The following is a 27729-nucleotide window of genomic DNA, read 5'->3' as shown; positions in this document are numbered from 1 at the left end:
TCCCTGAGCTTCCAGAGCTCGGTCACTGCTCTGAAGTTTCTGGGATAACCAGTGGCAGGAAGCACGTGAAACCAGCAGGATTTTTACAGAAATAAGCCTTTGGTCCATTAAAAATTGGAAAATGACAATAATTGTGCACTTCTTTTCTCTTTGTACAGGACGCCAGCGATGATCGGTTGCTCGTTTGTTGTGCACAGGAAGTTCTTTGGAGAGATAGGTCTTCTTGATCCTGGAATGGACGTGTATGGAGGAGAGAACATAGAGCTGGGTATCAAGGTTTGTGACACACCCGCAAGAAAAATTGCACTTTAGAGTATTTAAGAAATCCAAAGCCACACTTTAACAAGTTAATGTAGACAGTTATTAGACTGCTTCACGAGAACTGAGGGTTGGTTTGTTTTGTAACATTTTAATTGCTGCTTAGGTGAGGGAAACGACTTGTTTTTAGGGGTGAATGTGTTTTTTTTTCCTTTCTTGGATGCTTCTCCATCTGACCTGATGCAAAGAGCTACTGATACCAAATGGCATGCTACCATAAACAGGTCCTGGTCGAGTTGTGACACTAGTTGCTGTAAGTTGTAGATATCTTAAATTTTAGAAAAAAAATACTGTGCTATTTCTGTCATGTGAACACTCCCAGGGAGGCTGGTGGGACTCTTGTGAATGCCTCAAGAAGACGTGAAGCCTGAAAATATTTTACAGGCATTAAGGAGCTGCAAATGAAATACGTTCATAAACAGGCAAAGCCTACTTTGATAAACAAAACCTTAATAGCCGCATTTTCAGCGCTGCCTCGGTAAATCCACACAGACAAGCCTAGTTATAGACTCTGCCACGACAACATAACTCAATTACTATATATGATAGTAGCTGTGGTTTAGTGTTTACATACAGTAAAGTGATTAAAAAAAAATGAAGACAATGTTCAGAAGAAACATGGGATGGTAAAGTCAGTGGAGATTCTCCCAGGCATGTTTTAGAATAAAGCACTTGGACATTAACAAGCTGATAGGGAGAGACTTGAGACTTTTAACTGGAAAATTGAATTGACTGTGCCATTGTAAAAATGAAAAATCATTGTTTAGTTCATAGATTTACCAGAGCTGGTATTTGCTTTGCTGGCAAATCAAAAGAAACTTAAAAAAACCCATCATTGTTGTTGGCTACAGGGAGCAATAATCTCATTTAAACAAGGGAATAGAAATTAAAGGCTTTAAATATGCCACATAGCACCTCTCCATATGAAGTAATTATTGCACATCATCCTGCAACCCGCTTCCTGGGCCTTCAGAAATCTGACTCTGCACTAAGCTTCTCTTGTGAATATCCAAATTTGTTTGTTTATAGGGTTTTGTTTTTAAGGTTATCATTGTTGAACTGTTCTTCTCACAACTAATAATACAACCCATCTGTTAAGTTTTTGGGGGATTTCATGGAAGATTGGCTTCTTAACTGGAAAAATAAGATGGATGTCTCCGGGACAAATGATGAGCCTATGTCCTGTTCTTTTTCATGCGCTGCAATTTTTGGAAAGACTTGCTAATAAACATCATCTTGGAAAAAAAATAATCCCTCTTTTTCCCCAGTGGGGCTTGCAGACTTGCCTTTCCAATCCACGTGTTCCCCTGCTGTTCACACGCTCGTATGCTCTATGTTCTGGCCAACGCTTTAAATTTTTTTTTTTGGTTCGGATGGCCAAGATATTTAGGAAATCCACCCTGTACGACTGCTTAGAAAGCAGATTTTTTCAAAGGTTCTTGAGCACCGTGCTCTAAAAATCAGTCTCAGGGCGGGTGTCCCCATTGGAGCAACCAAGACCTTGTGGCAAATCAGTCCCATCTGATGTGTGCCAGCCTTCCTGTTTGAATGYCAGGTAACTAATAGAAAATTCATGTAAATAATGTAGCTGACCCCATTCTTTCAGCAACATCAGAAATTACGCCTGCTCTTGCCAAAGCAATCCCCTTTGCAGAAGGATTTTCGTTATAAATAGTTTATACAAGGCTAACCATGGGATGTGTAAGGAAACAGTCATTATAGAATTCAGGTCTGAGATAGGTGTATCTGTTTCTAATAACCCTGATCTGCAAACAGTCTCTTATAGCCGGGGTCTGTAATAGGCGTATCCCCCTGTCAGTAATGTAGGAATTTTTTTTAATAATCTTTTAAAGATTCAATCTTAATAYAAAATATCGAGGCTTTGTGTATGTGTTTTTTTTTCTTTTTCCTCCTCCTTTTGACTGTTTAATAACTGGCTGTAGTCAGTGCAGTATTTCTGTGGTTCCTTGTTGACCATTTCACTGAGTCTTGGATGAAAAATACACAAAAGATATTTATTTTCTTTTTGATGACGATGCAAATTCCATCTTGTTTCTGCGAGTCTTGCGGCGTTTCGTAAATGTAATATTCTTGTGTTAGCGAAAACACTCAAAGAACAAAAATGAGATGGTAGACTCGCTGAGKCTGTGAGGAGCTAGATAAATTAGTGTTTCAGGCAAAACCACAAGCTAACTGTATTGTGCTAAAAGCAGATGGTGGTAATCTGAAAAACAAAATGAAGTAAATAATTGAAGGGGATGTGCTGTCCTAATGCAGAAGGGTTAAGGTGCAAGYGTCTGGTTTTATTAATGCACTTGCACATATTTATATATTGCGTTTTTTTATATATAATATATAAAAATATAAAAGGACTGTTRCTTTCTTTCTTGAATTGTTGATTTCAGTTTGCTAAATGAGAACATTTCTGCATGAGTCACTTAAAAGATAAAAACCATTTGCTCACGTTCACAAAGTTAGCTCTAGGCTTGCTGCTATCCCTTACAATCTAGCAAGCATCCTCGGCTTGCTCAAATAATAATAATAAAGCCATTAAGCACTTCGCTGCCCCAGGCAAATTCTTGTTCTGCTTGCGGGGTAACTTTGGCCCTGACAAGAGGAATGTGTTGTTCTCTGTATTACTGTATTTTTTTTATTTATCACGCCAGAGAGTCTCCAGAAGGTTGTGCTTATTCCCTCCTCTTGTCCCCGATGTCCACTGCTTCACTTCCTGAGGCAGAATGAAGTCTAATTCCTGTTTTCTTGGCAGCGAGCGTGGAAGTTTTTCTAAGCAAGGGAGTTTAGGCTAATATTTCAACTGAGATGTTTTCAGCAGATTTTTCTTTTTCTTTTTCTTTTTTTTCTTTTTTTTTTGCAAGTTTGCCTTGCAATCAAATGACAGCAGCGCTGGGTCTTTCTTATTGAGTTGGCAGGCACAGGGACCAAACATTTGATCATCCTTTTTTCTGCAGCAGGTTGACAAAAATTTCATCCTTCCGATGAAAGACAACAGCCCAGCCGTTAATTAGGCATAGCTGACGAAGCTGTTGTAGCCGGGGTATATGGCAACCACGCCTGTCAGTGTTTTCGTGGTGGCGTTGGCTTGTAATTCTGGGAGGCTTTTAATTTCACTCTGGTGAGGACCTGGCGTGTGGAATGGGGTCTCCCATTTATGGTAAAGGAARACTTAACTTTTATTTTCTGGTATCAAGCGCGAGTAGTTTTTGCATGGTCTTGCGAAGGAATAGAAACACGTAYGTGTCTTGGAGACATTACCGCAGCCCTGGTAGTAGCTTATTTGTTGTCAGTCTTGCTGTAAAARTGTAGAAGGCAAATATTGCCMATGYCTGCTTCGGGCTCCCATCACCCCTCAGGGAGYGTGTAGACTTTTGGGACCACCACCTAACCCAGGGGACATTCCCCAGATCCAGCTCCTGCCATTGCTCTCCCAGAAATAATATCCTGGTCTCTCTCTTTTGTTTTTTTTTTTCTTTATATCTTGGGGATTTTGGGGGGCAGGGAGATGGAAAGAGGGTAACTGATTTTACGAACCCAGTGTCCAGGTCTTATGATTTGAAGTATGTTGACACTGCTCTAGGTCCCCACCAACTTCACTTCTGTGTTTTGGCGCAGAAGCTCCTCTTGTGACCTCTACTCTCTTCACTGAAAATTTCTGTTTTATTTTAAGGAAAACTGTTTGTGGATGTGAATTTTGGTGAGTGTTTGACTGGTGAGAAGTCTGTTTGCTTATGCTGTGTGTCTCGCTTTTTTTTTTTTTTTTTAATCTGGATGGAAAGTTAAATGGATTTTCGTGGTTAGTCATAGGCATTTACTAAGATGTTTCATGAAATCGTGCAGTCTTTATTTGAATAAAGATACAAAGGGCTATTCTGTAGCTGTTGCCATGATTTCAAAGTCTCGGATTGGTTGTGAGTCTCGAACAGRTTGTTTTCAGAGTATTTTGTGCTACTGTCATGCATCATTAATTAAACTCATTTGAGCTGCCTTTTAGAGATTAATTTAATCAATAAGGATATTATTACTCCTTTGATGGTATCATTTGTACGAATTGTTGCTTGAAGAAAGCAATTAACTAAGAAGCCTTATTAGCTGATCCATCCCACACCTTATTTGTGTAGTAAGAATYGATCATCAAATTCATTAAGAAAAGCACAATTCAGGGATCCCTTTGAGGTTTAATGGCTGTCTTGAGCTGTGTTTTACTATGAATGTTAAATTGTCTGAAGTTTGGGTTGGGTCTTCTAAAACTCTTTCCAGGGGAGAAGAACAGTGTGTCCTGTTGTATTCCCAGATCATGTTTTCTAGATTTATCATTGAGTTTTAACAGGCCAAATTCAGCCTTGTGCCAGCGAGCTGGCAGTTGCATCCCCAGAGCGAGCAGAGCTGCATCCGTGCAGGTAGCTATGAAGGCTGAGGAGCTGGAGCTTTGAAAAGCTGCTTTATGYCAGCAAATGGGTTCAATGAGGGCGTTGAACATATTGTTGTTGGCAGAGATTTTTTTAATAACCAGGCTCTTACTCTGCAGCTGCTTGTGCACGTTAGTAACCTTGCTACGTTGGCATTGATCCTCTCCCAGAGGTACTGTGCCTCTCTACCCTTTAGTCTTTCAGAGACCCTTAAAAATAGATAAAATAGCATTTTAATGGTACGTTTCATCCATGAAGAAGCATAGTTTTGTTTGTAAGAGTACAATTATTCATGTGCTGCAATGTCTTGAGAGGGGCAGGACCTCAGACACAAAAAAAAGGGGGGGAAAAACATTGAATAGGTGTATTTAGATTCCACAAAGGAGCTGGTTGCTTTCTTTATTCAGAAAATYGAATTGTTTGCTTTTCCCGCATACATTTTCCTTAAAGAAAGAATGCATTCTTCCTTAAGAAGAACGCAAGCGGGATTTTTGGAGTGGGCAGCCYTTCTTCTGTTGGTCCAGGGGAGGTGTGCGGGAGAAGGGTGGCAACTTGCTTCCAACCCTGTGGAGAGCAGAAAAGCGAAAGGTCCCACCGCAAAGCAGAGTGTAGGGGAACCAAGGATAGCAGGGCAGGGCTGTGACTCATGAGAAACCTGTATTTGATTTTTRTATTTTTTAATCTTTTTTAAAAAAATATTCTAGCACAGGCTCACATGGATACTCCTAATCTTTCTATGACCTTGTCCACGTCTATAAATCGGAGAGTGCTAGATGTGAGTGTAACAGGGGCCACATAAATGCTTTTGCTCAATAGGTATTTCACTAGGTTTTTAATTGAATGAACCTAAAATCTAAATGGTTCCACCTGTCATCACAATGTAAGAATATCCTTGCTTAGATGGGGAGTTATTTTACAGCGCTACCCAAACGCACAGACACCTAATATAAAGTGTCACGTTTTGACTGTGTGATGCATRTTACCTGCTGTCATTCGAAACCTGCTTTGCCAGGGCTTTGCATCTGATCATCTAGAAATGCCTCTTTCTTCCCGTTCTTCTGATTAATATATTAAAAGTCTAGGTGCAGACAGAGGTAACGGATGGTAGACAGTACCTGAAATTCTTTTTTAACCACCCTGTCCGTCAGCACGTCGGCGTGAATTACGGCGTTTCTCCTGCGACTGTCATGTCTGCTGATTTTACAAGACGTTCTGCAATGCGTGCGTCCGCTGAGGCATGTAGGATGCCGCGCTAAGTGGGAGACTGGGAGATCTGTAATGATACATTGTTACATTTTTTATCACGCTGAAAAATAGGAAGCCAAAAAGCGTATAATTTATTCATAAGACTTTATTAGGCTGGTGAGTGTTCACTGAGACGCAATGGTGAGGGTTGAGTCACGTTTCCAATGACATGCAGTTTTTTTCCCCAGCTGCACCTAGCTTTGCTGAAACAAAATTAGTCATGAAAGTCCACATGCGGCATCTTGCAGGATTTTGGGAAAGCATGGGGACAAATAAGCCAAAAATCCCKAGAGAAGTACTTAGAGGAGGACAGTTTGCTGCAAGATGTTCCCCAAAGTTTGTTTTATGGTTGGTTGCAGGTGGTGAGAACACATCGGCTAGCACGCTCTTCTAGCAGTTAGAGAAGGAAACTTTGACTGGTGGAAGGCTTTGGGGTAAAATTTTGAGATCTTACTTGCTTACCTGGAGAGTGTGTACTGACTCTTGAAGTTTCTGAGAATTTATACGGAGGAACAATGAATTTTACAATGTCATTCAAATGCAGATGATACAGGAAAAGGCAACCGTTAGCATCGGAGGTGCTGGATGCTTGAGTTGGGCTCTTGGTTGTAGAGGGTAAGAAACACTGGAGTTAGAGCAAGGCTCGGTTTTAAAAGCTGAAGACTGAGCAGTTGGGGACTGGAAGCACCTCCGCCAAGTTTTGTCAGGCAGAGTCGGGGATTGTAACTGGCCCAGTGTACTCAGCGGGAAGAAGCTGTGGGGACAGATTATGTCTCCTTCTGTGATTTCCAGGCACAGGAAAGTCCATCTGGAGCTCAGCAGAGCCACAGAAGCAGTGGATTTGATGCAAGTCATCATACATCTACACGTGGCTTGCCAAGACCCCAGGGACTCGGACAATTTAGGAAATACTAAAAAAAAAAAAAAAAAAGAAAGAAAACTATCTCTTGCTGCCAACCACCACCAATATAAACTGGTGACAAGCTTTTAAAAAGTGTTCATCGGTCAGGTACTGAAATCTACTTAGAAATTGGGGCTTAAGGCTCTTTCCAAATAAAAATCAAGTTAGCTTGGAACAAAGTAAGAGAGAGAGCAGGGCTGACCTTGAAAAGATCTTGGAAATATGGCTTTAGAAATAGTGATACACCAGTAATACCTGTACCATTGTGCGTGGCCACGGTCTGTTTGTATGTACTCGTATCCCTGCTATAGAAATTTTTCTATTTATTTTGTTCTTCAGAGCGCTTATTGTGTGGTTGGAAGAAATATTTTCACCACTGAACAATATCCAATCACTGAGTGCATTTATTTTAACAGCAGAAATCAGTGCAAGTGTGAATCCCAACCCTCTGCTGGGCGTTTTGAGTTGTCAGCTCAATATTTACTGTAGGTGCTTGAAGATGCTTTGTAAGGCGCTCTAGCGTAGTTTCCCAAAATGATAAAATGCTTTTCGTCAAATCCATCTCCATGGAAATGGAGCAGTATTTTGATTATTTTTCTAAACGGGCTATAACCCGCTGCATCGGGAGGGATAGGTGCTCTGCTACTACCACCGCAGTGCTGGGGTGGTTTATAGCTCTCCCTCCTTGGGAAAGGAAATTGCAAGTGGGCAACAGTGCAGCTCCTGTCTCTCTTTTTCCTCGTGATAGAAAATGATTTGTCATCCCTGCCTGTTATCCGCTSACAAACGTGGGAAGGTAGAGGTGGGGGAAGGGATTGCTATTTTCACCCCGATTGATGCTAGAATTTTTACTGACAAGTTTATTTTTAGGCAGGAAAGACACTGATCATCTTTGCTGGGCAAGTTGATAGCTCTTCCAGCGCAGCAGGTCGTACGTTGTGATTGAGATTGACTGGGGGATGAAGAAATCCATTTGGAGGCTCAGCCATGCCTCATTTTCACTTGACTTACTGGCRGGTTTCCTGTCTTCTAACTGATTTTTGCATGGGATCGGTGTGTGCCTAGGGCAAGTGGTAGTTAGGGACCTGCCAAACGTTTAACACACTGGACCTGAGTCGGGGCTTGCTCACCCCACAGTCGGCCTGGGCTCGGGGCCTGGGTGAGGAGGGCCAGCTGGTGCAGATAGCCTGGGTGTATGGAGCAGCCACAACATCTCCGTAGCTAAAGGGCTGTGGAGAACAGGAGCCTGAAGAGCACGAAGCCCTGGCTAGCACGGGAGCACAGCTAGGGCCGGGGACAGCACATCCTCCAGCAGGCTCCTCTAGCAAATTTCCCGTAAAGCRCTGGGCCAGAAAACAAAGCTTCTTACTGAAGAAAACTTGAGGTCTCTCCTTTTGCAGTTTCCCTGAGGCTCAGTAAAACGTGGTTGATTGAGGCTTTGCACGAATACATAATAAAATGGAGCTAAAATCTCAGGGAGACTCTGAAGCTTCGTCTTTGGCCTTAMTCTGTTCCCACTGAAAAGAGCCATTCCCACATTTCTGTTTCCACTGTGTTTGCTGAAACAGGATTTGGGCCATGGTGAAGTTGTCCAGTGGGATGTCTCTGGGACTCCTCCAGTGAGGATGCTCATACCCTACCCACATCCACGCTCTAGGCATCAGGGGCACCTCCAGTATCCCCAGGATAAATTGGTTTTTGGGTAATGTGCTTTTGTTCTTGGGCATGAAACGCATCCCACAAGCCCTTAAAGCTCTCCTAGGCTTTCAGCTCTCACTCCTCCTCCATGGAGAAAGACGTGGCAGGGGGGGAACTGGAGCCTCTGAATTTTCACCCTTTCCTTGCTTATAGACCTGAGTGCATTGGTAGCTTGCTGTGTTCCCTGAACACACGTTCCCTGAACACATTCTCATGTTCAGGCACATGGGAATGCCTGAGTCTCCCTGGTCATGGAACTGGGAAAGGGGCTGAGTGTGCCTGTGGACACCATCTATGCTATGTGTAATGACTATTGGGATAAAACGGTATAAAATGGTGCAGATATGTGGCACCACATGATCCATCTGGTTAGACGTTTCTGCTATTCTGGACTCAGAAATAGATGTTTGCTCGGCAGATTTGGGTTGTTTGGTTGTCACCCTCCTTGGTTTTGCACATGTATAAATTCCTTAACCACTCTTAAAAATCAGTGATGGGTATGAGCACCTGCAAAAGGAATCTGTTCTTGTTTCAACCTACACACTCCTCTCTGTACTGCAAGGTATGTTAGCTTGCTTTTTTATTAGCCCCTTGGGCCCTGCTGAGTCAAAGCAGCCCCAGGACATCCCTTCCAGTCCACCCGTTGCCTCTGGAGTATTCACTTTTCCAGGACTGAATGCTCATTAGTGTGGAGGGTAACGTATAAGCCAGAGCAATATCTGTTCTCTGAGTGCCTGGTGGTTGCAGTTTGGTCAGGAATTGCTGAGATGCAGCCAAGTTACTTCCTCTGAATGCCTTTTTTTTTTTTAATAGCATCACTCCCTGGAGCACAACCMTCTCTTAAAATATTTCCAGGAGCTTGAAACAATAACTCTGAAATCTGTTTCCTCCTTTCGCTCCTCGCTATGCAAGATGAGCAGTTTGTGTACCTAGGATGTCTGGGGTATAAATTACCCTTTAAAACAAAAAGCAAGCTCATGTTTTCCTAAAAACCAAATCCAAGCCAAACTGAACTCTGTCTTCCTACAAATAGCACGCTTGGGAGATGCTAAGGGAAAACTTGATGTAAAATTACACACCAAAAAATGAGGCTCATATTAAACCGAGATGAGAAGTGTTTGTTTTGTCCCATTGTATTTGTAAAGCTTTCAGAAAGCTCCCGGTTCATCATCGGTGCAAAACCAAGCTGCTATTTTTTTCCCCCCTCTCCTTTTCGTCTCTCAAGAGAAAGGCTGATTTGCTCATCTCCGGTGAATCAGGGAGGGCTGTAGCGTCGAACCCCAGAGCAGTTCTGTCTCGCAGCTGCTGGGGTTTGTTTTTTGCAAGGACAGGGCTTCTCTTCATTGACTACAGCTCTATCCTAGGCTTGAGGAACATTCCTGGTCAAAATACAATCAGTGCTGTTCCACCTCTGTGATTTTCTTCAACCAAAAAGCTTGTAGTTAAACATTCCTAACCAGCTCCAGTGTGGTGGGTGTCTTTGTAAGGTTTTGCAGTCATCCTCTCTCAAGGACTTTCAGGTCAAAACTGTTCATTTTTACAAATGAAAACACTCGTCCCCAAAAGCTCCTGCTGCAGTCACAGCCTAGACTCTGAAAACTGTTCAAGCCTTGCTGCTTTTTCATCTGAACTCCTCACGTAGAGAGAGCAGTTAAAATGCAGCTGACAGCTCAATGGGTGATGCCATGAGATGGGGACAATTCAGGTTTCCCTGTCCGGAGCAGGACTGTCTCAGTAGAGCTGGCAGGAGGAGGAGGAYGGCTCTGGTGCAGCACCAGGAAGGGGCTTTGCCAAGGTGCCTAAGAGGCGAGGGGCTATAGGATGGGAAAGGCTTCAGGGAGAGAGGGCTTTGGAGCCCTCAAAGGGCTGGGATCAAGCTCTGAGAATAAGAGGTGAGAAGGGAAGGGGGCTGCAAGGCCTGACTTCTCAATTAGCCCCTCTAATGAGGTCTCCATTGCATGGGCACACACRACTTCTTCTCTCTGCACGGCACTGTGGAGTGTGTGTCTTGTGACCTTCCCTCAGACTTGAAAATACAGTGGCTCTAGCAGTATCTGCTTTTATGATGATGATGATGATTATTATTATTATTATTATTGTGTGAAGAAGCCTCTCCAGGAGCACCATGAAGAATGAATGTCCTGGAAGCATTTTGCTCTAATCAATCTTCTCAAAATAAGTGTCAGTGGACAGATACCGTCCCAGCCCTGTACTGAAGCTGGCTTCACTTCCAGATTAAGGCAAGTGTTTCCCCAGGCCACTCCCCTGCCTCCTGCACGGGCCCTTGAAGTGGCTCAGTTTTACAGTGCCTCCCCTGGACTCTCCCTGGACTATCATAGCCCTTTTCAGGCTAGTGGTACTCGTGTCCCGCTCCTCTGGGACTACTTTATAGCACTTACTGTTCTGGCAGCTTTTGGCCAAGTTTGATGAATTGTTTCATGTTGCAGTTACTCTTTCCCTGGAGCAATTTGGGCCAGCATGTTCCTCTGCTGGTCACCTGCTTCCTGACCTTCTACTTTTCGCCCTTACTGGGCATGAATTTCCGTCGGGCTGTCACGGACCCTGGTGTGCAGTGAGTGCACAGCAGGTGTAAAGCACTTAATAAGGATGTTAATGCTTAGTACWCAATCATACCTGGCCATGAAGCTTTGCAGAAGGCCTTGGAGGGTCTGAGTGTCCGGCAGATTGCATTGCATCCAATTGATTTTTTACTTTGCTCAGGGCAGCTTAAACTTATTTTCTCATCTTGCTATACTTGGGTAGCTTTTCTATAGGCGAAGCTTGGCGAGGGGCAGGAGCTGTGTCATCTCATGTGTCTGGAAAAAGTGTGGTGTCTTTGGGCTACAGCGGTGTTGATTGCAGCGGTAAGAAATGCTGGCTTGTTTGGTCATCTTCTTAAAGGACTTGGCTCATTTTTTCTGCAGCTCTTCCAGTAGCTGCAGGCTGGAGTGAGCGCTTCAGTGCAACAGGAAGGACAAAGTTCCCAGCAAAATTCAGTGGGAGCTAGTCATTTATCTCCGTTAGCAGTCCTGGAAAATCTCTTCTTTCTTTCTGTGAGTAGCAAGAGCTGGTGGCTCTGAATGCCTGTCCCTTGATGTGATATCATTTGAGACTTGCCCTGTGCGTCACTGAGAATAAAAGCAGAAACAACTAGACATGATTTATGTTTCCCAGTGCATTTATCCTTCAGTCTAGTGTGTCCGTGTGATATTCGGTGGAGACTGCCGAGGTGGAGCTCTGGGGGACTCATTTTGCGTGGTATTCACAGCCAGAGCTCCCGGTAACGCGGGTGCCGTTGCAGCAGTGAACCTGCTGGCTTCCCCGTGGTGCATTTATTATTCATAGCGAGACTATTGGTTCATACGCGAGCTAATCGGTATGATACACTGCTGCTGTAATGCATGAGAGGTAGTTAACCCCAATAACACGGCACACCGTTTGCATTTGTCTCGTTGACTTTGCTGTTTTCACGGGAGTCCCAGAGCAAGGGAAAATGTAGCAACTTGACCCCTGTGCTGTTGGTTGCCTCCACAGAAGCCCCCTTCCCCACGCTGGTATTAACCCACTAGCCAAATCCCACCCACAGATTTTKTAGGAGTTCAGGTGTTTGACCTAAGTTCCGTTGGCTTTGCCAAAAAACGAAATATTTTTACGTTTGCCTGAAAACAAGGCGTTTGCCTAAAAATTAGATTAGATATTATACAATCTATGTATTTGTTTTTTATTACTCTCGATATTGTAGTGATATTTTCAGCACCCAGTTTCTCCCTGAGCTGGTTGGAAGCAACTGGTACTGGAAACTGGTGAGCCAGATCAGAGAATAAAATAAAATTCCACCTTTGACTACGTCGGCTGTGATCCAGCAGAGTGCTTAATTTTTAAGCACCTGCACAGTCCTCTTAATTTTTGTGGGATTAGTGTACATGCTTAAATGTAAGTGCATTTTAAATGCATTTTTCGATTGAGGCCTTCTAGAACAGAACTTGGGCTATAAGCGTTAATATTTTCATAACAAAATATGCAACCTCATTTTATTAGAATAATGTGGTGTTTCCCATCCCTTTTTTCGTTTGTTTTTCCTCCTCCAAACAGTTCTTCCATTTTGTGAGCTAATTAACTCATCTAGCTTTAAAAAACAAGTGCATCGTTCTTCGATTTTGTCATGTGTCACCACCTTTTGGAGAATTATTACATCTTATTTGCACAGAAAATACTGGGAGAGAATTCTAGGAAGTAGACTAACTTGTGTGTTGAATAAATTTTTACCTAAATCTGCAGTAATAAAACTATTATTTCGTATGCATCTGCAGACACAAAAAATATGTGTTAATTAACAAAAATACTGCTCGTGGGCACCTGCAAATGAAGTGGCATAAATCAAGCCAAGATCACTCTTTCTTCTGCATTTCTACTTTATTAAGAAATACTATTTTGTGCTGACTGCAGTTCCCCAGTATCCAATCCGTGCCTTGAAGCTCAGTGCTAGAACCAGTGAGAATCAGAATTTCCTGGATCTGTGGAAATTGCCATAAATAATGCTGCTTATTGTAAGGAAGCCATATGTGATCCCGTACCAGAGATAGCTGTCTAGATGTGCTTCAGGCTTGAAGAACCCATGTTTCTTTTTGTACCAGGGGTTTTCACTCTGTCAAAGTTACAGGATTAAACAGAGGAGGACAATTAGACAAAAGTCCACGTTTGGACTAAAGATGTCTAATTATTCCTTTCAAGATTTATTATAACTCCTATAAAATAAGAGTTTTAAATCCAGATCTCTGCTTTGCCAAGGCTGAAGGAGATACCCGAAGTAATAGAGAAGAAGGGATTTCCCACGCTGGCCTGCCGTGCRTTTGCTTGAGTGGGAAGATGGTTCTCCGTGCTGTAACCCGTCCCTGCTCGCCGGGCTGCCAGAAGCTGGGTGCCAGGCTCGCGTGGCACCTACCGGCTGCCTCGTCCTCGGCCAGGCACTCTGCTGACATCGGCTCTCGAATGGCTTTGGGCCCGTTGCCGCATTTTCCGAGCTGGCTGGCTGGCTCCGTGTCCAAACCACAGCGGGGAGGTACCTCTGCAGGACGAGGAAGGGCCCATCGCTGACCCGTTCAGCACAACAGCCYGTGTCCCACGTTTTGTTTATTGTAGCTATTTGTTGCTTTAGCRTCGTTCTAGTATTGATAACGCAAACAGCCTATCAGTGTTTTTATAATTGCCTCTGAGGATGCAGTTTGTTTGCTTTCCAAATGAAGGAGCTAAGCTGTATTTTTAAATGCTGAGCCGAGACTACTGGTGGGTGCTCTCCTATAGTACTTAAGAAGTGCTGACATTAACATTACTAGCACAGAAGTTGTGAGTAGTAATGAAACTGCTTGCTCTATGTTGTCTTTTCCATCTGGAGATGCCAAAGATGGACARGTATCTATTAATATTTTCCTTTTTGCTTATGGGATGCTGTGGCACGGATGTGTCATGTGTTAACCTCATGTGCCAGATAGAAGYGCTTCAAGTGCCCCTCTGCCTGCCCGTTTTATCTCTGGAGGTTTGGATGAACAGAAGAACTGGGCCGGATTTCTGTGCTGGTTCGTCCTCCAGAGGTTTTCTGTGGGTCCTCTGTGCTAGCAGGACAAATCTCCCCTTCCTYGTCCCCTCCAAGCAGGAAGGTAGATTTAAGCCAAACCTGAGGCTCAGCTGTCCCTCCTTGGTTAGGTCAGATGTAGTTGGCTTTGCAGTTTTAGAATTACAAGCAAACAAAAAAAATGCAAATAAAGTTTGTATCCAGAACCAAAACGCTTTCTCTCTCCTTCCTGGGATTTTGAGTTTATAGAGTTACGAGTGTACCGAATTGCATCTGTTTTCCATTCCAAACTTTAACTTTGGCCATTTTTACTTGTAACTCAGTGCACATCTTGAAAAAAGAAGGAAAAAAAAAAAAAAAAACCTCTCATATTCCTCACTGGATTTCTCCAGAATTTGGAGCCAGCTCCTGGGCTTCGGCTGCCCAAGGAAGAAACGTTGCCATAGCTTTGCTTTTCTGCTCGCCCAGCTCTAGTTCCTTTAACAAGTCACCATTCTGGCAAACCTCGATTTTGGCAAGCTTTCTTTCATCATCTGYGCTTGCTCCTATGGCATCTCCCGTGAGTGCTCAGAGATGGTGAGTCACAGGAGATGACATGTTGCTGCCTGCGTCAGGGGTTCTTCTCTTGCCTGCTTTAATGGCCATYACAGCTGTCTCCATTCAACACAACTTGAAAAACCCTGAGTTGGAATAAAATGCAGAACTTTCTGGTCTGCCATCCAGCTCCTGCATCCAACTATTCTGACAGCCTCAAGACCTTCTCTTCACTTCCCARTATAAGGACTTACTCCTAGCTGTGCCAAAAGCCGCAGGCAAGGGGCAGCGTGTGGCTGCGGGGCCTGGAGACCAACCCATCTTTGCAGATAGTTTAGCCAGGGCAGCCCAAGAGGTTACCAGCCCAGCTCTCCTCCCTGGCCCCCACTCCCAGGTCTTGCTAGCCATGTTAACCAAGTGCTGCAACCTCATTTCTAGCACAGGGTAGTCACAGCTGCTGAGGCCTTGGCAGGTTTGCCATGTGGCCCCTCCTGYTCCCCAAAGGGAGAGGCATCATTACCGTTTTGGGGCTGTTGACTTGCTGTGGGGCTGGATCCTGGAAGGCTTTCTAGCTCCCAGTGCAGCATACTGTATGCATCTCCTGTGCTGTTTACTTGGGTAACCAGTGGTTTAGCCTGTCGTATTGGTGGCAGTTGGTTTGCGTGAACTAGAGTTGTTGGCTGAGGGCTTGCTGAACTGCTGCATCTGCTTACATGGCCGTACCTCGATGTCATCCAATGATCTATCTCCATGTGCATCTAAGGCTGTATAGCAAAAGCTTCAAAACACCAAAGACTTGAAAATTAAGGAAGCAGACCTGTCTGATCGCTTCTTTAGTAGCTTCTCATTTACTCAGATTTGTAAAAGCTGATGTACCGACACACAGACTTTTTTAAGCAGGACATCTTAATGGTAATTTTTGCTGTCAGTTAAAATGAACCAGGTGAGCCATTTTAAAAGCTTTTCAGAATGTTTCATTTACATCATCTGCAGTTTTTRTCAAACAAGGAAGAATGTCTTGTCATGTCTTTTGTCTGATTTTTACAAGAAGTATGTTGTCTACTGAGGTTATGTTAGAGGAGCAGGTAGTTGTTCAGGGATTATCATTTGTATTATACAAGAAGTAGGTCTGAGAATGTTAACGAGGTGGTTACTTTCTCAGTTGGAAAAATGCCATCCAATATGTATGTATGTTTTTTTTTTTGCTGGTGCTTAAGCTTTCTTAACAATAACTAAATATGCATCCAGTGTTGACCCTTCCCTGCTGTAAGGAGCAGCTTGTGTAGGAGGAGTCCTAGGGAGCAAAGCTCCTTTCTTTGTTGAAGATGCGTGGGACTGGTGGCAGATACAGTTTTAATATGCTTTAAAGCGTCTCCTTTACGGAGCACGTTTTTTGTTGGCCTGGGGTTTGGTTGGTTTAAAAAGACTTGATTGCATGSAGGTATTTCCCTATGGAGGGCTTTGTAGCTGTTGTGGGCACAGTAGTGGTAGGTGGTAGCAGGAAGGACTGCCGGGGTGACTTTGTGGAAGAGGAGCAGCATGCCTTGAAAGAAGCAGCCAACTGTTTGGGCAGGATCCCATTTCCCTTGAGAGAAATGTTTCCGACGAAAATGCTAGTGTAGCAACAGGATAGAAAAGGGAATGGATGTACCCCTTCTGAGTAGTTTCATCCGTGGCTCCAGGAGCTGCTGTTCTTGGTAGATATTACCAAGGGAATTTAGCTGAATACTTTCTGTTGATTTTAGTTGGAAAGATGCCTCTAAAATCTCTGTTGTTTTGAAACACGTTTATAGCAAATGTATTTTTATTTAGTGAGAGGGACAGTTAGACCCGGAATCCCTTCTTGGCTCCCTTCTTCCCATCATCCTTCTGAACAACAAAATTAGAAACTATCATATATGCTACGTTCAAACTGAACGGCAGCATGTCAGGTCATTTGCGCGGGGTGCTTTGATTTTAATTGATCCATGGGAGTGCCTCATTTGTTACATAGGAATCTTGGACAGTTAATGTATTTGCTTGGCTCTTTGCAACACATATAAAGGGAAAAATGTGTTTATTGCTATCCACCAAAATTGTCTGTTTTGCTGTCTTTGCAAAAGTTCTCTCAGCTTTACTGACCAGGATTCTGTGATGTGGTTATAATCGAAGTCCTATAAAACTGAATGCATAATAAAATGCCTATGACATGTCATCATTTTCAGTTATATTACRGTAAGTGGTGTATCTCTACAGGCAATCATCACTACAGAGGAAGGAGGAAAATATAGAGAAGGTTTTAAATTTCTTTAGACATTGAAACATCTGAAAGAGAAACTGTAATGGTAATACACGATAAACCTCATTTTCTTTTTGCTTCTCAAAATTATATCTTTATTCCTTTTTCTCCTAAAGTTGATCTGACTTCCTGTATGCAAGTTCAGGTATTCAAAACCTCCTTGTTTTATAGCAATGCTTAAGTAACCCATAGTGTGTGCATTTCGAGCAGATGTCCACACTTTAGATACATTTTTTGAATGATGGATTAAAAAAATGAGGCATATCTGCGTAGACCTTGTTTTAATTTTACTCATCCTGCTGGTGTAAATCAGTACAGGTTTATTGAGGTGGACGAACTATGTTCCTTTATAGCTGCAGGAAACCTGACCCAAGGCTGAAGATCTCTGGGCACTGTGCTGAGGGAATGATACTGCTTTCCCCGACTCTTTCTGGCTTAAGAGYATATCTCAAGAAGTGCAAATGAGATTTTTTTTTTCTGAATTTCCATATTTCAGCTCTAGTTAAGAATAAGTCCCGGAGCATTTTGGGACCAGCTGCTTTCATTACTGGAAAGCATCACTTTAAAGGGAAAAGGAGGACTCTATTCCTAATGAGCAGTGTGTAGCAGATAATTCTCACTGAAAGCATTTAGCTCTTGGCACATATGTATCACGTAAGTAGAGCAGACTCTAAAGAATATCTGATAATGTAAACTAAAGAGCATGAAAAGCCCATTGTATAAAAGCTCTTGATAATCACCTGGAAGGATCTGTGCCTCTCCTCTACCAAAATAAACACGTGTGCAGGTTTCTGTATTGACATTACTCTAGAGACACGTGCTACATGTGGGAGTAGTGTTATAGTTGACCCCCACACRTGATGTAGAGTCGAATATCCGCCACTGATTTCTCTGCTGATGCACTTTCTCTTCTTTATGGAGTACCTTGCTTTATGTGACAGGTTATGGACTGGTGTTACAGTGGCTTGTTGAGCAGCTTCAGAAAATACCATTTCTATGCTGACAGCAGCTGAAAAGGCAAAGAAAACGAACAGAGCAGGAGACCAGGGGACATCTCTGGGAATGAGCACAGGCCTCTTTGAAGCCAGCAGAAGGTGATTCTTTGCAGCGCGCATATGCGCTGCAGGCACCGATGCCCCCGAGATGCTGAGGCTGCTAAAAGTTCAGTTGTTCAATAAATGCCCAATTTAATTAGTGGATGAAAAGTCCACTGAGGGCTGTTAAATTTTGAGACGTTGCCTCTGGCTCTAAATGTCACCGACAGCAGCCAGAGGGGGAGCGAGCTCTGGAGCAGTAGCACTACATGTGGCTCCTGCTCTTTTCTTCACCCAGCATCTGCTGCTGGCTGGCCTGAGACGGGAAGAAGGGCTTGATGGCTTTCTGGTGTCATCCAGCTTGGCTTTTGTACTCTYCTCGAAAGGTTGGATTTGGCTCAAGGTTGAATTTTCTGCCTGCTCAGTTTTTTCAAATCTCTTCTACCACACCTACTTTCAGCTCATTTTATTTTGCATGCAAAGGCTGTGCCACTTCTGATGCAGCTGGCTGTGGCCATGCAGTGCTACCATTTATGTTGCTGCTGAACTGGGCTTCTTTGTTGAAGGATGTCCTCTTGCATCTCTCTCCAAAATACCCTTAAGTGAKATGTGTGCCCTTTATAATGAGAAGAAAGAGATGGACACCTAGAGTGTGACTCATTCTGCTTAAGCTCAAGTCCTACAGCAGGAGTTTGGACGAATGCCTTAGGCTATATGCCTAAATTTTAGCTAGCTGAGAAGGGATGCATGTTACCCTTGGAGTCARTTGTCCTCCTTTTTTTGTGTGCCCTCACTTCGCAACTCGTGTGATGGGGCAGCTCTGGGAAAACCATAAAGCACAGACGATGCATGCAGGTTTAAAGCAAGTAATTTCCAAGTTGCTTCTGTGCCCTGCAGCTGGCAAAATCATAATATATATTGGAGAAGCACACAGCAGCAAGGTAGGATTTCTTCTGACAAAGCAAATCATCTCAAAATCTCCTTGCGGGAGAGGTTAAGCACAGCAGACCCAGATCTGTCAAAGCTAAACTCATTTCATCATCAAGACAGAAAGTACCTTCTCTTCTGCTGTTGGAGAGTGGCATTTGTTAACCCTTTACCCCCTTGCTTTCCCAGTCTTTCTCCCCTAATAACTTGTTAATCAGATTGACATGCCTGACTCATCCTCTTCATAGCTGCAGCACCCGCTGGCCCATCTGAGCTAGTGAAAAATCAGCACTGGCAAATACTGCGCATTTTTCTATTTGCCTTTTCTCCTGCGATTGCTCCTCATTTGACCCTTCCCTGTACATCATGAGCAGAGATGCTTGAAGATTATATCCATTTCCTTTTGAGGGAATACCKCATTTGGCACTCCTGATCTGCAGTGGTGGCTGGTGCGTCAGCATTTTCACTTTAAACCTCTTTGGGAGGTTTAGATGTGCCATAAAAATGTGTGCTAACCTGGAGTTTGATGTATGAGTACGCGGAGACACGCACACCGGCATTGATGAGCTGTGGAGGTGCGGCTGACAGAGAAGACACCTCAAATGCATTTTCTGGCATACTGTTCTTTTTTCCAGAATTTGGTTTCTCACATGAGCAGTAGGTTAAAAAGAAAACGAACAGAAACAAAGCTTTAGTGGAGAAACAAAGCTTCAGTGGAGTGTAGATAAATGTCTCCTGCAGTGATTTCTTATTTTATACTCCCAACACAAACAGCTTTGAGAAAGTATCCCCACCTTAGAAAGAGATGTTTCTCTTCCAAGAGTGATTGGAATGTTACTTAAAAAAAGAAAAGAGTGTGGAGGGGGCAGATTGCAGATGCTTGAAGTGTAGAGAGAGAAACAGTGGATATCTAGCAGTCCTGGGTCAAGGAAAGACAGGGCTCGGCAGACTTACCACCAGCAATGTATGAAATGTCTGAAACCAGCAGACGTGATACCTTGAGCCTGAAGTATCAATGTGAAATGCTTCCTGCCTTCCWGGGAACAAGGTGACCGTCAATCCACTTCTCTTAAATACATAGAAGCACACTGTATGAAGCCAGGCACTTCGCGCCGAAGCAAACTGGCTGTCTGCTTCTTGCTTGTTTATTGTCGCAARTATTAATTTATCTTTCCAATGCTCATGCACAGATGGGAGGACCTGCCTGCAAAGGTCTCATGCACAGGCTGCCTGCTGTCACCTCCTGTTTTTTTTTTCCCCCATATCGGCTTGCTTGAAAGGCAGGGTTATTTAAAAACAACAAATGCTTCTCCTAAGTAGCTAATTTGCAAAGATGAAACCTCTTCTATGAAGTTTTGCCTTGCAGTTTCTTCATGTTTTGTAAGAATTGCTGTTTAAATTAAGATGTTGTCCTGGAAGTGGTGTAATCATGCCTTGATGAAGGAAACTGGCTTTCCTTCCTCTAAAAGTATATGTAGAGCAGTAAGTAGCTACTAAAGTTATGAGAAAATGCCTGTTTTCCTCTTTCTGAGTTGATCCACAACAACGTGCTGTGGACTAGAAATGGCGACTTCTTGGTGTTAGCCAAGAGGAGCTCTTAATACATAAAATAGATTAAAATCATCCTGTGTTTTGAGTTCTGCAAGTGTAAAAAGGCACTCTTTCTTCAGGCATTTTCCTATTTGTCTTGGTTATCATCACAGCGGGTAGAAATTTTCTGCTGAAATGGGATATGGTAGTGCTGGTGATATTCAGGTCTCTGGGATTTTTGCTGTTCTTATTAGCACATCTGGAGTGGAATATTGCTGAATGTAAGGAATGGCAGAACCCAAGTCTGTTGCAGAGACCCAGTTTGATGATAAAATAGCAGTGATGAAACCTAAGCAATGAAATGCAGGGCCTTGAACATGCTTTGAGCACTGCACAAGAAATCTCCTTTGGAGCATCACAAACTAGGTCATGGGCTCTCATCGTTTCCAGTGTAGGGACCTGCATCCAAGAGCCTGCGTCTTCCAGTTGCTCTGCTCCTCTGCCTTCCAGATGCCTTCAACTCAGAAGGCTGTAGAATGAGATATGGATAGTTACATTAACTTCCTTTTATAACCTAGTTGCTGGGTCCTCGCGAGACCGTTGTACTGGCCCTCTGTTAGCTGTGGTACAAACGTTTCCAGTGAAACTGCGTCGTGTGACATTAGCCCTGTTCTCTCAAGGTCTTGGGAAGATGTGCAAGCCTGCCCACTCATGACATGGAAAATAATCCCCTTGGGTGTATGATGATTTAATGGAGTATTTGAAGCTTGATTTTCCCTGAGTGTTTCATCAGTCTTCTGGCATCTGTTTTCATAATTGCTAGTCCTTTGAAATAATGTTTGTGAATGGTATCTGAGTCTAACCACCGCWCCCAGGGGAACTGACTGTTCCTTCTGATTGCAAGATTGATGCTGATGATAGTAATAATGCTTTGCACTTTACTAGGTCACATTTTCCATGAGAAGATTCATGCAGTACTTGAYGAACTTGTGATCTGGTGAATGAACCGGGTCGGCTCTCGGGACTGACAGGTCTTCCTGCTGGCTTCAATGAAGTTTGACTGGACCTGGTCTCCCAGCTTCGCATTTCGCAGGATCTGGGCCATGCAAAGGCACAGGGCTGCTCTCCATCCTGGTGCTTACTCAGGAATTGGCTGCCCGGACAGTCCTTCCTTTCTGGAGCTGTCACATAGCTAGAGCTTCTGTTTTCCATGCTGTGTCTCTAGGCTGCTTGTTGCAGCTTTCCCTGCCAGCGCTCTTGGTTATGTCAGCTTTTCCAAGCACCTAGAAGCTAGCAAGGATCTTTAGGCTGATTGGGAACCACGTGTGAAGGACTAAATGCCCAGTGGGATGTCAGTCTTTGGGACTGCAGAGCAGTGAAGACAGACCTCAGCTGGTGCTGAGCAGACTAGCTCAGCTTTCTTGAAACTGCTCTGTAGCCCAGCGTGCCCTCTGCTCTTGTGGCTGTGGCTCTGCTGCCCTTCCTTTTTCTTGGGTTRTTCTGTTTTCTGAAACGCAGCCTGATTTTGTGATGTTACACAACTAGATGCTAAGAGCAGGAGAASATGCAAGTTATTGCCGGAGGAGGGAAAAGGCTGGTGAGCTTCCAGTCCCAGCAGGGAGAGTTATCTCAGGGTATGCACCACAAATGGAAGCCATAGGGTTTATGTATTAGCCCCTCATTTTCAAGAGTGGTGTGCAGGTCCTAGTTTAGGCTTCAGGAGTTATTTTTCCTTATTCTATAGTAGAGAARGTTAGCTGGTGCAATTTAATCGGGGTAGCCATGACTCCAGATCGTTGCATAAACTAGGCTCGCACCAGCACAGCTGTCATCATTTATGTCAGGTGTCCAGATAAAGTACGCTATGTTAACAAATATTCCTTGTTCATATGAAAATGCAATAAATAAAATCAAATCCTTCCCCAGCATTGTTCCCACCTGGAACAGTACAACTTGCAAGGTGGACCTCTGCACCACGTCCATCATTTCAACCAAATGTCATCAAGAGCCATACTAGATGGTTTCACACTGGGAAAAGTGGCACTGCCACTTTACAAACTGCAGCTCCAGCAATGCTTTTTGCTGCAGATGAGTATTACAGGATCACACATCTGCGATCTGGGAGTATCCGGCCTGGATGGTCCATGAAACGTTGCGCAGTTGTGGGACAGGTCCGAAGGGACATGCAGCAAGCCTGGTGTCCTGCAGGGTGGCTGGCTGTAGCCTGTGCGATGAGCATGTGTAGCCTGGAGCAAGGCATTACTTAAACCTGTCACTGCTGTGGACACTGCTGYGGCTCCTGATGTTTTTCAGCAAACAGCCTGCTTAATCCACAGGGAAGGCAGGTTTCTAATTGAGGAGATGCGTGCTGTGTATTCACCCGGAGCTCTGATTTATGTGGGCTGCTATTGGAATACATATTCATGAAATTCTTTGCATAAAGTAAAGCAAATTATTGTTGTGGAGATATATAGGGCAGGAATCCATTAAATTTGTTACCTCCTGAAGTGTCTCTTGTGATTCGAATGAAGCTCACAGTGACAATTTTGGTTTTGTGTTATTCTAGTGGGGAGGGAGCAGTGATGAGTTACAGAGCTGTCCTTTCGCAAACGGGGACGGAAGGATTAATAACCTTGTCGACCGCATATGGTTGTGTTACCAGAGCACTCTATAGCTTATATCTATGTGTGACACCACTGTCGTACTCATCAGTTTTTATAATACTACTCATTCATGTGATGGGGTATAACATATATTAAAGTAGCTATGAATATATCTGGAGCCAGCCTTGCTGTCCCCCACTTTCCTTAAGAAAAACATAACCAGTTTCTGTAAATGTATTGGAACATGTTGCAGCGTTTGTGCAGTGCCTCTTGCTGGGAAATTCAGAGCTGGGGCTAGACTTTCAAGATGTTTGCATTAATGTGTTCATTGTACGCTATAAATATTTTATACACTCATGCAATATCAAAGTCTGGTAATTCATAAGCAGAGCAGGTCTGAGTAACGCTGCATAAATTGTTCCCGTGAATAGTTCAGCCAGCCCTCGAACTAGCCACAGGGTCGTTTAAGAGGAGTTCATGTGTTTTGGGGAACTTGCGCTATGCGCCTGGAAATAAAAGAGCCTTTTCCTTCATTGACACTGTTGAAATCAGTTATATCAAGGGAAGGAGGGAGAGGGGTGGTGTTTTGCAAGTGTGAGGCTGATTTCTGATTAAAGGTGAGCTTTTAGCATACTATGTAGATGAGATCTACCATCAAATTAATAAATTGTGAGCTCGAAATAATTACCTGAAAGAATGAGGAGCTTGAAATGATGGATCACTTGCAGGCATGCCGATTGTATCCCAGGTGAAGGACAGGCTTCTGCTGTCTCTCTGCTGAAGAGAAAAATACTTTWTAAATACTGTTGACTGAGCCTGCCTATTGCAAATTCAACCCTCTTTCCATTTCTGTTGAAGTTGTAATTTTTTTCTGTTTGTTTTATACAGCCATTCTGTTGGCTTTGTGGCTTTGAGAAGGAATATGAGGCTATTTACTAGGCTTTAGCCTTGGACTTTAATCTGTTTTTCAGTAGCAGAACAAATTAACTGCTTTCTCCATCACTAGAAAGCACGATCTGGTTCTGAGCCAGCTTAGCCTCAAAACAAAGGATGCTTTTAGTCACCGYATCTTTGCAAGCTCACATCTTTAGTGGATTACTTTATCATTATTCCTCTGATTTAGGATCAAAAGTGGATATGTGCAAAGCTATATATTTACAATATAGCAGGCATAAGCCTCCYGACAGTTAATGCAGTCTATTTTTATGCAATTTAGGGCAGCGCACATTACTAGAGATCAAATGCTTTTCTAGAGTAAGCGTGTTTTGATGCATATGAAATCCTTTTAAGTGGCGAATGCTGTACAGGCAACGAGATGCAACGGGTGCTTATTGGTACTGGGAATTAGCRTGCTGGAAAACTAGGAAGCTAAAGATAACTCTTGAAAGGGGGTCACCTGTTGGACATTGCATTTTGGTGAAAACCATCCTGCAAGCTCGTGGGGAATAAAAAAGCTGACCTTTCCGGGGATAGWTGTACTTGTATGCTCTTCACTTAAAATCATGGGGAAAGAAAATATCTGAAGGTAAAATGATGATGATTGTGACCACTACAGAGAGGCATTATTTTGGAAGCACAACAGTTCAGGAGGCAACAGACCTCTGTTTATAAGGGTGAAGCTCCATCACCCTGATGTTACAGGGACAGTCATCGTCCATGAAATCAGGGAAGGCCTTCTTGCTAGATCAGTGTAAGAAAATCTTATTTTGTCTTATTTTTGTTTCATTTATTTAATGAACTTGGAATCAAAGCGAAGGAGAACTTTGGAGTGTTGTAGTTGGTTGATTTTGGTGGAAGCTTTCTCAGCAGCTTCTGCTAAAAGGATTTTGTCCCATAGTAGTATTAAATTATTTGTCCTATAGAAATATTCTCTTTTCTGCACCGGAAAGTGGCTTATCAAAACTTCGCCCAAACCTGATTATGTTCTGGTTCATTGGTAAGGATTTAAAGAAAGATGGTGCCTTATACATTAAATTTTTTTTTCACCTCTGCCTTAACAGTGAAAGGCTAAAACCTCACATCAAATGTTTCGTTTTGGACTAACTTCAATTACCAGACACTGAATTTCATGTGCTTTCCCACTTGCATTGTTGAAATATAGATTGCCCCATGCATGAAAAGGCTTAATTATTTAAGGCTCAATGAGAACRAGAATGAAAGGCTCTTCAGTGAGTTTCTCAAGGCATTTCTGTCTTTATGCTGAAGATGTGCTGATTTTTGGGTGGAGATTCGAGGAAGCAGAAATCGTATCCTTCTGTCTGAAATGGTTGTCCGACCTTAATGAAATTTTTCAGAAGTTAGAGTAAGCATATTGCAAATTCATATTGCCATTTTAATTTGTACGCCAGATTTCCTTTTAAAGATTGTTGGGCAAAAGACAGATATAAAATTCCTCAAATAAAACTAGATGCTGTGGGAATTAGGTGAAATAATTTCACTGAAGAGACATGATGCTTGGAATATTATTTTCTTGACTATGAAGTGGAAACCATTTTTAGAAAATCAAAACGTTTTTCTTACCAAAAAAAAAAAAAAAAAAAGAGAGGGAGAAAGTGAAGAAAGGCATGATTATGTTTACTTGAAGAAAGGCTTGTTTCTGTGCGAATTCCAGCATTTTTCAAGCTTTGCATTTTTTACTGAGTTGGCTGCAAAGTTGCTCAGAAGAAAACAATGCAACTTTCTCTGTGTGGAAATGTTTTCTTTGGTTTCACACAGCTTCTTGAGTGAAGGAAAAACTGTGCCAGTAACAGACTTGTTGCCTCAAAAGAACGCGTAGTTCAGATTTTCTAGGAGACTTTAGCCTCTATTTTACTTGAATATCGCCTGATATTTGTATAGCTCAGTGGGCACTGAGATTTCTTGGTGGCCCSTCTCTGCTTCCCACCAGCACTGGAGGTGGGAGCCTGATTCTTCTGCCTCAGCAGACCATGTCCCTTCCCTTTCAAGCAACAAATAGTTTCCAGCAGCTCTAAGTCTTACAAAACATAGTCTTTCTGTGGAAATTTGGGTTTTTTGGAATGAGCTGTGTGTCGAACACCACTCGCGGACCCTTGTCCAAGCAGTTGGCACTCAGGTTGTCCCCCGCCTTTGGTAGCCATCAAGACAAGGGGGAGACTGGACCTAGATTTGTGGGAGCARAGTGCTTTGAATATTTATGGGAAGCTTCTCCCATGCATGAAAGAAAGCAAAAACTAGAATTCTTCTGCCTTTGAAGGCCTCCCGAATGCAGTGCTGAGGTAGGGATTGGCTTCTCGATCAGCCAACACAGATAATATGCCCTGTCCCCAAATCTCAAAGAAAACTGGGGACTTGGAAAATCACCCCGAGGAAATACTTTTGTAGAAATCGTTTTCCTAAAGTTTCATATAAACAAATCCCAACTTGGCGCAGTGCTAATCGCTATAAGCAGTTATTAGAATTAATTAAAATATAATACATGGTCTGGGAAATGAAATTCAATTTCCCGCTCAGTCTTTGGCTTAGTTATTCTGTTACAAACATGGTAATAAGTTTGGAATATGCAGGTGGATATCATGCAAATTAAAGGGAGTATTAAGTATTTTCCAATTTTTATCTGGGAGAACACCTTAAGGACTGGAGCGGGTCGGCTGGTGTGTAAYACTAATCACTTTACAACCCCTGTGCCTGGGCTTTTGGGGCACTTGAATGGCTGCCTGCTCCGTCAGGGAAAATAAAGGGAGTTCCAGGCATTTTGCCCAGCCAGAACGAGAGGATGCCTCGTTTTTCAAAGTTAGTTTTCCTGCAAATCTTCCATTGAGACTTTTTTCTTTTTCTCTGCTGTAAAATAATCACCGTGAAGAGCTATAATGTTTGTGCAGTGAAATTACTCCTCATTATCCTTATGAAGCTGAAACTAGCAGAGACTAATATTGACCTCTTATGCTGAGCTAGCTAAAGGTGTTTTCTTTCCTACTACATCGCAGCCAAAAAGTAAGCTTTCTGGCTCTTTCCGTTACAATTTTTCCGTTGTTTTGTTAAGGGTATGAGCTCCCATTGACTTTGAGGCTTCGTTTTTTGCCAGCAGAACAGCCATGTCCTGTTGAGCTCTGCAAGCAGAAGATCGCACCACGTTAGTGTGCAAGCTGAGCATCAAAAGAGGGATAGAAGGAGCGGGAATCCCATCGTGACCAGTCCTCTGGCCTCTCGTCACCTCTGAAATGGCAGGAAGGCTTTGCTGTGCTGGAGATGTGCCAGGGGACAATGTTGCGGTGATGGTTTCGGACACGTGTCTCAGATTTAGAAGATCTAGTTCCTGTGTTTCCCCGGGGTCACCTAAGTCCCCAAGGTGCTCGCTTCACTTCAGGCTGCAGGGGCTGCTAACCTGAATGCTGGTGCTCCTCTGTTTCTCTGGCCCGCCTTTTGGTCAGTGGAATGGAGGCAGAGTGCTTCCTTCGTCCTCCTCCTCTTCCTCCCTCTTTGCATCGGTGCGTCCCAAAGCAGGAATCAGGCCGTAGTCCTCACAAATCATTCCTTAGAAAGAGTGAGTAAAAAGTGGGGCCAGCACTTTGGCCTCTGGTTGACCCTTGTCTTCCTCAAGCCAACATGCCTGAGAGGTTTCCTCACGCTGGATGAAATCACAGCTGAATGCAGCATCTCTTCTTATGGCTGACTCCTGCTGAGAAGTGGAGGGGAGCAGCTAATACGCTG

At 43.3% G+C, this 27729-nt stretch overlaps 1 protein-coding gene across 1 annotated transcript in view; it reads left to right on the top strand.

The window, feature by feature from the left end:
- The window catches only part of GALNT17 (polypeptide N-acetylgalactosaminyltransferase 17), a 206146-nt gene that overhangs the window by 131575 nt on the left and 46842 nt on the right, over nucleotides 1-27729 (top strand). The window contains exon 6 of the mRNA XM_085302016.1: nucleotides 159-276. Coding sequence (XP_085158142.1) covers nucleotides 159-276 — 118 coding nt within the window. The remainder of the gene's footprint in view (nucleotides 1-158; nucleotides 277-27729) is intronic.

The sequence above is a fragment of the Rhea americana genome, unplaced genomic scaffold (genome assembly GCF_003343005.1).
Source record: "Rhea americana isolate MKP2758 unplaced genomic scaffold, rheAme1 scaffold_182, whole genome shotgun sequence".
NCBI lineage: Eukaryota > Metazoa > Chordata > Aves > Rheiformes > Rheidae > Rhea > Rhea americana.
Note: the sequence above shows the minus strand (reverse complement) of the source record. Positions and strands in the feature narration are given on the sequence as shown.